Source organism: Juglans microcarpa x Juglans regia, chromosome 2D (assembly GCF_004785595.1).
Source record: "Juglans microcarpa x Juglans regia isolate MS1-56 chromosome 2D, Jm3101_v1.0, whole genome shotgun sequence".
NCBI lineage: Eukaryota > Viridiplantae > Streptophyta > Magnoliopsida > Fagales > Juglandaceae > Juglans > Juglans microcarpa x Juglans regia.
Genome location: NC_054596.1, coordinates 38,938,112 through 38,950,882, shown reverse-complemented (window position 1 = coordinate 38,950,882; position 12,771 = coordinate 38,938,112). Strand labels below are relative to the sequence as shown.

General features: G+C 36.6%; 1 protein-coding gene across 2 annotated transcripts in view; it reads right to left on the bottom strand.

The window, feature by feature from the left end:
• Nucleotides 1–11,707, bottom strand: part of LOC121249947 (nuclear pore complex protein NUP205) — a 49,256-nt gene extending 37,549 nt beyond the window's left edge. For both annotated transcript variants that reach the window (XM_041148822.1, XM_041148823.1), the window contains exons 1-6: nucleotides 11,377–11,707; nucleotides 10,971–11,066; nucleotides 10,516–10,590; nucleotides 10,317–10,421; nucleotides 10,136–10,246; nucleotides 7,122–7,281 (exon numbers count right to left, since the gene is read on the bottom strand). In XM_041148822.1, the coding sequence (XP_041004756.1) occupies nucleotides 7,122–7,281; nucleotides 10,136–10,246; nucleotides 10,317–10,421; nucleotides 10,516–10,590; nucleotides 10,971–11,066; nucleotides 11,377–11,517 (688 nt within the window). In that variant the 5' untranslated portion in view covers nucleotides 11,518–11,707. The remainder of the gene's footprint in view (nucleotides 1–7,121; nucleotides 7,282–10,135; nucleotides 10,247–10,316; nucleotides 10,422–10,515; nucleotides 10,591–10,970; nucleotides 11,067–11,376) is intronic.
• Between the last annotated feature and the right edge of the window lie 1,064 nt (nucleotides 11,708–12,771).

The following is a 12,771-nucleotide window of genomic DNA, read 5'->3' as shown; positions in this document are numbered from 1 at the left end:
AGAGCCCTATGGTTGAAGGAAGGGGATAAATGTACCAAATTCTTTCATTGGGTGGCTAACTCACATAGGAAGAACAATGCCATTGATACGTTGTTGGCAGTTGGGGGACTATCTCTAACCAAACTGAGGCCACAAATCACATTACCAACTACTATGAGAACTTGCTTTCGAAATAATTTTCTTGGCAACCGAGATTAGACGGACTTACCTTTGATACTATCAACCCACAAGTAAAAGGACAGCTTGAGCGGCCTTTCAAAGAAATGAAGGTTCGAAGAGTGTTAAAAAGTATGGTGGGTGATAAAACTCCAGGTCCAAATGGCTTCAATATGGCATTCTTTCAATCTTGTTGGGAAGAGATCAAGGGTGATATCATGGGGGTCTTTCAAGAATTCCATGAAAATGGAAGGTTCAAAAAAAGCCTCAATGCAACCTTCATTGCTCTTATTCCAAAATCACTAGGTGTGGTTGAGGTAAGATTATCGCCCTATTAGCTTGGTGAGTGGGATGTATAAAATCATCTCCAAAAGTCTTGGCGAACAAGTTAAGCATGGTGGTGGAGAAAGGGGGCTTCTTTGCAAATTAGATATGGAAAAGGCCTATGATCGAGTCAATTGGAGCTTCTTACTCTATTGCTCAAGAGATGCAGTTTCCGGGTGAAGTGGTGCTCATGGATCAAACATTGCATCTCTATTGCACGCTTCTCTATCTTGATTAATGGCACACCAAGCAGTTTCTTTCAAAGCTCATAGGGATTGAGAAAGGAGGATCCCTTATCTCCATTACTAATTGTTTTCGTAACTGAAGCATTTAGCAAAATGATCGTCGGCGTTGTGGAGGGTGGTTTTATATCTGGCTTCTCAATGGGTGAGGCAAATACTGGCTCTCGCAATATCTCTCAACTCTTATTTGCTGACGATACCGTATTATTTTGTGAGGCCAACCATGATCATATCCATGCATTGAGGGCTCTCCTTCTATGCTAAGAAGTCGTTTCTAGCAAAATGATCGTCAGCGTTGTGGAGGGTGGTTCTATATCTGGCTTCTCAATGGGTGAGGCAAATACTAGCTCTCGCAATATCTCTCAACTCTTATTTGCCGACGATACCGTATTATTTTATGAGGCCAGTCATGATCATATCCGTGCATTGAGGGCTCTCCTATGCTACGAAGTCCTTTTAAGGTTGAATGTGAACTTGAGCAAATCAGAGGTAGTTCCGGTGGGGCAAGTGCATAAAGTGGATAGTATGCCTTCTATCTTGAGATGTAAGATATCTTATTTACCCATGAAATATCTTGGCCTCCTGTTGGGTGCTCATTACAAATCGTTGTCCATTTGGGATTATGTCCTAGAAAAGATGGGAGCGAAAACTTGCTAGTTGGAAGCGAATGTGCTTATCCAAAGGTGAAGGTGGCAGAGTCAAACTCATCAAAAGTACCCTCTCCAACCTAATGACTTATTTCCTCTCTTTATTTTTGCTTCCATCAAATGTGGCTTACCGTATGGAGAAAATACAGCTGAATTTCCTATAGGGGGGATGAATAATGTGTTCAAATTTCATATGGTAAAATGGGCCACCGTTTGTTTCCCAATTCCAAAGGAGGTTTGGTTATCCAAAATTTGTAGTTTTTTAATAAGGCATTGTTGGGCAAATGGCTATAGAGATATCCCATAGAACATGGAGCTTTGTGGAGAACAGTTTTTTACTCAAAAGCATGGTAGAGCATAGGGAGGTTGGTGCTTAAACGAGGTGTGTGGACCATCTGAGATAGGGCTCTGGAAGTACATCGGACTAGGTTGGACTAAGTTTTCTAGTTTTACCCTTTTCGAGGTGGGTGACGAGTCACGAATCAAGTTTTGGCATGACACTTGTTGCGGTAACAGGGCACTTAAAGAAGCCTATCCAGTTTTTGGTAGAGTGAACGAAGGAAGCCTCAATATTGAACCTCCCTAACCAATTTAACAGCACTCCCCAATGGAATGTCACATTTCTTAGTGTTGTCCATGATTGGGAAGTTGAAGCAATTTCTGAAATTTACAACCTAATCTATTATGTTCCTATGAGGCGAGGAAGTGAAGAAAAACTCTTTTGGCACCCCTCGGCGAAAGGGAAGTTCACAGTACACTCATTTTGCCATTCCATCTCTAAGCATAATGCAAATCCATTCTTGTGGAAGAGTATTTTGGAAGAAAAAAGCCCCTTGAAGGTATCCTTTTTTGTATAGACAGCTTCTTTGGAGAAGATTCTCACTATCGACAACCTAAGGGAACTCCAAATCATAGTCTTGGATTGGTCTTGTTTGTATAAAAAGAGCAGAGAATCCATCAATCGTATCCTAATACCTTGTGAGATTTCCACGACTTTGTGGAATGATTGTTTTGCTAGGGTGGGTGTAGCTTGGGTGATGCCAAGAGGGTGATCAACCTCTTAGCTTCATGGAGAGGTCTCCAAAGCACTTCTCAGATTCCTGCAATTTGAAAGATGGTTCCAATCTGTCTATAGTGGTATCTTTGGAGGGAGAGGAATGAGCGAAGCTTCAAAGATCATGAGCGGTCACCGGATGCACTTAGAACTTTCTTTTTTAACACTTTGTTCCAATGGTCAATTGTAAGTGATTTTAATGGCATGACCATTCACTGTGTCAATAAATTCCCTTGGAAGCAATGTTTTGAATAACGTACCGGATATCGTACTGGTCAAGGCACTGGAACGAAATATTTCGGTACCGATACCGTTTCGTGTACCATTTCGAAATAGTCGATATATGAATAAATTATATATAAATATATATATAAATTATATTCTAAAATAATAGTCTATATATGAATAAATTATATATAAATTATAAATAACCTAGTCTGAATTAGGGGTAAAAAAATAAGCTTGTAGTTTGAAAAAATGAAAAAAAAAATTAAAGGCCAAAATACAAGCCGGTACAGGCCGCGAAATATAGGCTGGTACGGCCGGTATTTGGGCCGGTACAAAATGTATATGATACATGTACCGGCCCAATAGCCGGTACGGCAAATACCAGCTGTACCGGCCGGTACGGTACGAGATTAAAAACAATGCTTGGAAGTGCATTTGGAGAGCTAAGTGCCTAGTAAGGTTGCATTTTTCTGCTGGTTGGCATCCCTGGAAAAATTTTGACCCTGGATAATTTGAGAAAGGGTCGATTATTTGTTGTGGATTGGTAATTCGTCTGTAAGAAAGATGGTGAAACCCCAAGGGGTTGGCCCAAGTGGTGAAGGCCTTGATCTTGGGGTATCACTCCCTTTAAGGTCAAGGTTCAACACCTCATGGGTGCAGGGTCACACCTCCTGGTAAAAAATTAGCGATTTAACTAGTTTTGTGTAGGAAAACTTCCGAGGGTGTGGTGCATGAGACCGGGGTTTACTCTGCAAGGGTGGGTTCGAAGGACCCTTGCTTTGGAGAGGTTCCCCAACATATAAAAAAAATAAAAAATAAAAAATAAAAAAAGATGGTGAATCTATTGACCATTTATTTCTTCATTGTAAGATGGCTGAGACTTTGTGGGATAAGATTTTTGGTAGGAGGGAGTATTGCTTGGGTGATGCCTAAGCAAGTCATGGATCTTTTAACATGTTGGCAAGGATTTAAGGGGAGTCGTCGCATTGTTGCCATATGGAAGATGATCCCTTTATGTTCGATGTGGTGTTTATGGTTGGAAAGGAATGGACGATCTTTTGAAGATCGAGAACGCTTGATAGGAGAACTTATAGAGTTTTTCCTTCTTACTTTGTGTATTTGGGCAAAGGCTCTTGTATTGAATGGAGATAATCTTCATGATTTGTTTTTAGCCTATTCTAGTTCTTAGCTTATATTTAGGTGTTTTCTCTTGTATACTTTTTGTGTATTTGGGCTACTATTTACTTGTCAATAAAAATTTCTTATTACTTATAAAAGAAAATTGGTATGACCATTCATTAATTTCTTGTATCATTAAAACATCACTCCTAGGCATTGCTCTCGTATGTGACCCATGTACTTGGGCTTTTGCCTATTCCTACAATCAATAAAATCTGGTAAAAAAAAAATAGATTTCTGAACGGTAACAAATCTTTCTAGCAATGTTTTCAAACATCAAGGCCTTTCCCTCTGCATAAACCCGGTTAAGTATGCCTTTCAAATGACTCACTTTACTGCCCAGTTTGGTTCATTGGGGATTTTAATGGCTATCAACTTGGGTATGTCACCTGCCCAAGAGAACTGGACTTTGAATTATAAATAACCCTCTCAAGAGATATTTTTCTTGACTCGAAAAACAACTCAAAGCCCATATCCACCTTTTACAACAATTAAGAGAGCTCACCATTAATATTACCAAATGGCTTCTCATCATAAAGACATTACTATGCATCTTCCTCTTTGCATATCCTTTCCACTATTGGAGTGGAATCCCTTTTTCTAGTAATCCCCCTTTTTTTTTCCTCATACAATAACTGTACTAGCTCTACCGTATCTTTTGTTTCATTTCTTCTGGAACAATCACAAACACTTTTTTGATTATGGATCTACTACCAGAAACTCAATGCGTAATCTTAGCATTCAATGCGTATTCCTGAATAATCTAATTTTTCAATTATTCAACCATTTCATTTTACCAACTCGAAGTTGCCATTCGACACTCCATTCATACTAGCCAACTCTTCCAACAAAATCTTTTTGATCAATAACTCTTCCAACAAAATTATCAGATGTTCAGGAAACAGTTTTTACAACAGAGTAATGGCATTCTCTACATTATTTCCATGCTCTCCCTCACCATTGGAATTTCAAAATCCTTTCCACAAATTTTGCCCCAAATACCATTATGCAATTCACAATTCACTTGAGGATTCCCCCACCCAATTAAACACTGCCGGATACAACCACTAGCCAGCCTTATCAACCGGTTTATATTCCTTCTTGCCTCCAATGAATAACCACAATACCCAACAAATGGAGAGAAATTTGGAAAGGCTCGGCTATGTTTCCCTTACCAATGAAAAACTAGAAAGAAACAGCCACCTTATGCAGTTCTCTTGCAAACCCATTTCATCTCTTCCCTCCTCTACCCTCCAAACTATGCTATATCCCATATGACCTACCCCTCTGTACACCTAAGGGCCAAATAACGACCATGAAAATTAGAACACCAATGAGCAATGAGAGATTATTTCTGGCACAAGAAGATTTTACAACTACAACAACTTATCAGGAGGAGGAGGCCTTGTGCAGGGTTGTGGTTGATTCCAAGTATGGAAGTGCTAGGGGAATGGTGGTCTAATAAAGATAGGAGTGTTCATGGAGTGGTGCTGTGGAAAAATATTCTAAAAGGTTGGGAGGGCTTTTCCATGTGTTTCGGTTTGGAGGTAGGAATGGGTTCTTGAGTTTGCTTCTGGCATGATGTTTGGTGTGATACAAGAGCCCTTAAGAGTGTGTTTTTTATTTTTATTTTTTTTATAAGTAGAGCCCTGAAGAGTGTTTCCCCTCTCTTTTCCAGTTAGCAAGTGATAAGGAAGCTATGGTGGCAAATTTGATGGATTGTTCCAATGGCTCAGTTCAGTGGAACATTTGCTTTCTTAAGCGGCTCAGGATTGGGAACTTTGTATCACTACCGATGTTTCCAGCTTCTTTTATGCTACAAATTGTGGTATTATTGCAAGGGACAAGACCTAGACTCATATTGGGAGTAGGAGATTCATGGTTCAATCCTCTTACAAGATTCTTTCGGTTCATCATAGTATCCATTTCACTTGGAAGAGCATTTGGAGATGTAAGGTTCCTCCCAATGTGGCTTCTTTGGTTAATTCCTCACCATTGACAATTTGAGGAAGTGTGGCCTTGGCATTATGGACTAGAGCTACTTACCTATCAAAACAAAATTACGGACTAGAGCTACTTGTGTAAGAATAATGGGGAATCTGTAGATCATTTGTTATTACATTGTGCGGTGGCCAGGTTCTTGTGAGATGATATCTTTAACTGGACAATGTGCAATGGGTTATGCCTAGAAGGGTGCGATAATTTTTAGTATTGGAGAGGTCTTTAGGGTAATTATCAAAGTAATATCCATGATTCCTCATTGTATTATGAATATATGTGGTCTTTGGATGGAGATAAATGGTCGATGCTTTGAAGATCGGGAGCCTTCCTTGGATGAGCTTAAGAGATTCAACACATTCTTTTCTTGGGCTTCTGTCATTGATTGTGATGGGGTAAGTTTTCATTATTTGCTTGTATACATTACTAGTTCCTAGTTGTTGTTAAGTGTATTTCTTTGTATATTTCATGTGTACTTGGGTTGTGCCTACTTTTCTTTCGATAAAATTTTCTTACCTATCCAAAAAAACTTATTAGCTTGAAGCAAAGCTTCCATGGTGACCAACAACCAACCAAGACCAAATCTTCCTATAGAATCTGTTCGGCTAACCCATCTTGGCTGGGGAAAAAAAGGACTTGGTTTCAATTAGTAACTGACTTGAATACCCAATAGACGATAACGCAAAACCATTTGATCCTAAATTATCAGGCCACTCAGATTACTGACAGCAGGAAGCAAGGAGAAAGAGAAACATTTCATTCCCATAAATGGTACAAACATAATTATAGCAAAAGATCACTCCAATGATCTAAAGATATTTATATCTTAAAGGTATGACTGTTACCCACAAGAAGGTGCAAGAATTAAACTTTTTCCAAGTAATTTGGTGTTTATCTAATGGGAGACAGCACCAAATCATGAGACTCTTAGAATATGGAGAGCTAGGCTGCCATAATTGCACTCCCTAAAGAACACATCATAAATGATAAGATGCCAATCACAAGTTATAGGGAAACAAACATCTCAAGTATAAAAAGACTTAACCAGACACTTAAAAATAAATAAATAAATAAACTGCAATTTGAGAGACCCCCCCTTTTTCTCTGTTGCCCCAACATAACATGACGAGAGTTGCATAAATCTGCTAATATATAAGCCAGAAGTCTTCTATTTCTTTTCAAAGTGTACAAACTATAAGGTTAATCAACTCTGAACTGTGAAGATCACTTGTAAATTTCCAACATCTAAACAGTGGCAGAGAGTATTCAACTTGAAAATGCTTCAGAACTTACTTGTCCGCACAACCAGAACAGAAAGGACAAGGCAATGTCCAAGTATGAGCCTTTCCCTACAAACTACAGCTTGTCGCTCAACAAGAGCACCTCTAGAATCAAGAACATAATGCTCACACTGGGGCCCACCCAAACCAGCTGGTTCTTCCCGATTGAGCTCCTATAACCAAATAGAAAAATTATGCTTTGTGTAATAATGAAAAAGGCTTCAAAACTCTAGTAACATGTAAGTCCAAATGCAGAACGATACTTCTTATTGTCCATATTTTGAACAGGGTCCAATAGAAGCAGAGAGTAGATTCCTTTCCAAAGATTTTAATGTGTTGTTATCTAACACAATGGAAAGTCTAAGGATAAGAGCTGAGCAAAGTTAGACCCAAATAAATCTGGAAGCCAACGGAAAAAAAAATCCTAGAATACTTTATTTCAAATGATAATAAAGATTTTCAATGATAAAATCTCCTCCACGCATGATATATATACATATACATATATATACAATTTTAATATTAACTCTACTACATCTTCCAATACAGAGGTTAAATACATTCCCACAACTTCCAAAAACATTACAATGCATAACTACACATGAATGTAAATAGTTAGTTTAGATTTATTCTCAAGTTCAATCCCAAGTTCTATAAATTCTTCATCTCTCTTCCGCTAACCCAACAGCTACCACCCCAATCTATGTGATCTCAGGCTGATCGGGACATCTTTTGAACTTTAAATGGTGCAATCCATCCAGCGTGTAAAAATGTTGTTCAGCTCGATTTTTTTTTAGAAGTAAGAAATTTATTAAAAAACCATGTAATTAGGTGCAGGAAGCATACAAGAGAAAGCACCTAATTACAAACTAAAGCTGAAAAACAGCACGAAAGTCATTGGAACTAAATCCATCCATTACAATAACCGAAGCCTAAAGCAACAAAGTATGAAAAAAAAAAGCCCTAATCCCATCCACTGAGCGTTCTCTATTATCAAAACAGCGTCCATTCCTCTCATCCCAAGTACACCACATAAGACAAAGAGGAATCATCTTCCAAACAGCCGCTATTTGACGATTTCCTTGAATCCCTCTCCAACAGGCCAAAAGATTCCCTACACTCTTAGGCATCACCCAAGAAATGCAAGACTTGACAAAGACCTCATCCCACAAAGCCATCAACACATCACAAGAAATGTTCAGCTCATATTTTTGTTCCATTCAACTTGCTTTATTTCCTAACATTTTTTTCTTAATTTAGAGAAAGTATTTGTCCTACATTATTATCAAAAAGAGATACTCAGGACTGGTTTGGTTACACAAAACCAAACTATCTCATCTCATCTCATTTCATATAATCATTACAACTTTCCCAAACTTTCACACAAAATATAATAAATAATTCAACTTTTTCAAATCCCAAAACAAAAATTATATTAAAAAATTATATTATGATAATATTTTATTCAACTTTCAACAAAACATCTCATCTCATCTCATCTTAACTACGTAACCAAACGAGGCCTCAGTATAACTCAATAATGCTTACCAAAATCAGATAATTGAAATCAAAATGACTAATAAGATATTTATTTTTTCAAAAAAAATTCTGCAAGTAATTCATTTCTGATACATCATTGTCTTTTAATTATCAAAAAAGCATATTCAACTAAATTTGAAAATTTCTCACATTAATGAAAACAACCTTAACTTAGTATGTGTGTTAGCAGTTACTTAAAACAAAATCATTGTGAACAGCTAAGCCCAAGCTTTCTTAACGGCTTAACACTTCCTAACAAGAACAAGTGAAATGATCTGCATTATGTCAATATGGAGAACTCATACATCAAAAAAGCATGAGGTTGCATTAAGTCCGAGCGGCAATTGCAATGGCTTCTTCACTTCTTCATAAAACAAGATTTTTCAGACGGTTTAGATTCTTCAGAGTTGGTTAAGTGGGGTTGAGACTCCACACACACAAAAAAAAAAAAAAAAACTAAAATATTACATTTCCTAATACAAAACTAAGCATTAAAGAATGAATCGAAGAGGGCCTGATATTTAATATTCAAATCGAATTATCCAACCAACACAAACAAGAGTTACATAGGAGTTAGCTATTCAATACAATATCAAGATACAAGTTTTAGAACTTCAGGCTGGTTGGATGCAGAGAACATTATGTTAACCTATGACACCCCAGTCTCACACTGGGAATTAACCAACATAAACTAGGGGGTTATAAGGGTAGTCAGGGGTGCTAAGTCGCACATTGGCTACTTAACAGGTCCGACTAGGTTTTATAAGTAAATCTTGGAAAGCTTCAAATTGATTAATCTTTTTGGGGTTATAATTCAGATGTGGCTAACACTTTTCCTGGGTCATTATCTATGGCATTAGAGCCACCTAATAAGACCAGCAATGTGGTATTGGAATAGTGTATGACATGACCCTCACAATGACATCAAAAATAAGAGTGAGAGTGCAACACTATAGTCACACATTTGGGAATATAAATAATACAAGTACAATGGATAGGTTATAAAGATATTCATGGATACTAAGTGCCATTTAATTACTTGGTTTAATAATTAGAAATAGCCCCATCTAATTTTTTTAATAAGTAAAATGAAATTTTATTAAACCAAGTAATTAAAAATAGCCCAAGTACACAAGCAGTTGAGAGTCAAACTCAAGACTGTACGAGTAGCCATACTACACATTTATGAAAACTTATAACAGTAAGTAGTCCATCTCATAAAAATCCATAATTAGTTGTCAATCAGAAAGAATCACATCTGATAAAAAAGTCTAGAAAATTTGGAAAACAAACCAGCTTAAGAATTACAAGAATTTTGCTCCGGTCACTACATCGGGTTTCAGTTCACAGAACTAATAAACTTTTTCCATAGTAACAATAAAAAAAGTGACTATAGGACAATATTACTATGAGAAAAAGCTAATTGAAAAGAATCACAACATATTTGCCTAGGCTCGAAGTGAAATAAAACAATGTTAAGGTTCAAACCTTTATAAGAGAAACCAAGCGTTGTCTAAGCCCAGCATTAATAAGATCTTCTAGATATTTCTGAATATCTGATACGATATCAGCTTCAAGACCCTGATCCAGCACAACGGCCTGCAGCAACAGTACAAGAATTCATTGGAAATGACAAGAAGAATTGGATGGAAAAGGGGAATGAAGATACCCTAAACAACGTGTAGAGGGCTGTTATTAGATCTCTTCTTTCGGTATACCAAAGTCCCGCCGCAAGGCGTAAAATCTCCAATGGCTCCCGTCCCATTAGACTCCACTGGTTATAACACAAGATAGAATAAATAAAATAAAATAAAAGATCATTTTCCAGAAATGATAAATTTAGACAAACATCGGTAGCCCAAATTCACCTCTTGATTTGCCATAACAAGCAAACGGACGCAATCTATTTCATTGAGATGAAGGTCATCACTCAATTTCAAAGCCTGAAATCCAGCATAATACCAAACATGAACATAGAAATTATGGGAAAAAGATTGAACTGCAGTCAATATTGTAGGACATTAACCACCGCTGCTACTATAGGATACCAAGGTTCATAATCAGTACCATGCGCAAGTTAGTAAAACAACAAATCAAGAAGCTTCGATTAAAGGACCAAGCAGGGAATAAACAAACAATGAAACCTCAAGCATATCAACATAGAAAATACAAAAAATCACAAATAGATTAAAAAAATACTAATTGATCAGGAAAAAACTATCTCGCTTAATATAGGAAAGTTGCGGTGAAATAAAAAAAGATTGATTTTCGTTCCGTCCATTTTTGTGTCAACCAAATGGAAATGAGAAGGATACGAACTTACAATCTGGACGTCCTGATCATCCAGTGATATTGGCGGTGAATCCGGAAGCCTGACTTCCCTTGACTGGACTTGTGCTCGGTCTGAAGACTTTGGAGGCTACAATACCAACAAGTAACCATATCAATAATGAACCACAAGAACAAACACCAGTAATTAGAGAAGGTACAGCTACAATCCCCAGACACAATGCGATCGGTCGCCAACAAACTCACGGTTACAGAGTATAAATCACGTAATCCGAAAATGGCCAATTCAAATCCTAACTGCTTCTACTACTCTTTTAGCTGACATTTCGTCAGAATCGGAGCTGATCAAGGTCAAGTGAATAGAAATAAAAAGGCTTTGCATTCCCTTTACCTATAAAAAATAAATAAATAAAAAGGCTTTGAGAAAAACGAAGAGATACCGGGTAGGAGAGGAGGGAACGGAGTGAGGAGAGAGAGTTGCGAATGGCGTGCATGAGCTGGATCCTCTGAGCGGGCGTCGTAGGCGAAGGGCTGAGGAGGGCCGACTCGATAGTGGATAGGAGCTGCTTCGGCGAGCCCATGGCAGCGTGGTAGGAGAACCGTACCAAGATCGAAACCCTTGGGGGAAGAAAGAGAGAGGGATGAACTGAGTTCGAGATTGTTATTCTATTCAGAAGGAGAAATTTTGGGGGCCCGATAGGGCGGGAAATGGGCAGAGAGAGAGAGAGTAAAGTGTAAACCCTTCCTAAGCCCTAACTGGGAAAAATGATGATAAAATCTTTTGTTTTCCGAGTTTATATATACGAGAACTCACAAACCATTACGACATGTCTTTTTACGAAGTTAAACTTATACGACATGTCTCCCAATTCCACGAACAAGGCTACTTTCAGCTTACCATTTAATAAAAAATAAAAAGTTATATCATATCCTCTTTTTCAGTTTCTGTCTTTAAATTTTTTAACTAAACAAAAAAATCAATACAATTTTTACAATTTTTAAAACAAAACACAAAAATTAATATAATTTTTACAAAATTAAAAAAAATATTTAAATATTTAATATTTTTATTTAGATTTTTCCTTTTCATTTTTCAAAATTCACTTAAATATTTTAATTCAAATTATTTCACTATTATTTCTATAATTCTAAGATACTAAAATACAAATTATTTCTTTATTATTTCTCGTAATTATAAGATGAAAGTATCCATAATCCAACCGAGGCAAGTGTGGAAAACCATTTTGTCTGGTTGAGTTTTCCTTTCATAGAAAATTTATGAGTTGTTGTGGATAGTTGTCTTGTGACAAGAGGTGACCCTTGCAATGAGTTGACGAGGGAAGAAAAAATAGTGTGGCGTATCACCATATAGCACTGATGCGGTGCAGCATAAATGTGGTCGTGTAGGGATAATAACACGTGGAACACATCGTAATTTCACTCTTGAGAGATTGGATGTGGTTGATATATTGTTTAATGTAATACGTAAAATTATAAAATTATTTTTATTATAAAGTAGATTTAATGGATGTTTAAAAAATGAGATAAAATAATAAAAATTAATAAATAGTAATGAAATGATTTGTAAATAATAGTAAAATAGATTAAGTTATGATGTTTTATGAGATTTTGAGAAAGAATAGAGAAATATTAGAAAGTTAAAATATTGTTAAGATATAATTTTTAATATTATTTTTGTTTTGAAATTTGAGAAAATTGAATTATTTTTTGTATTTTATTTGTAAGTTTGAAAAAGTTAAATTATTTTTTGTATTTTATTTATAAGTTCGAAAAAGTTATAATGATTAAGTAATGATTTGTTGAAAAAGTTAAAT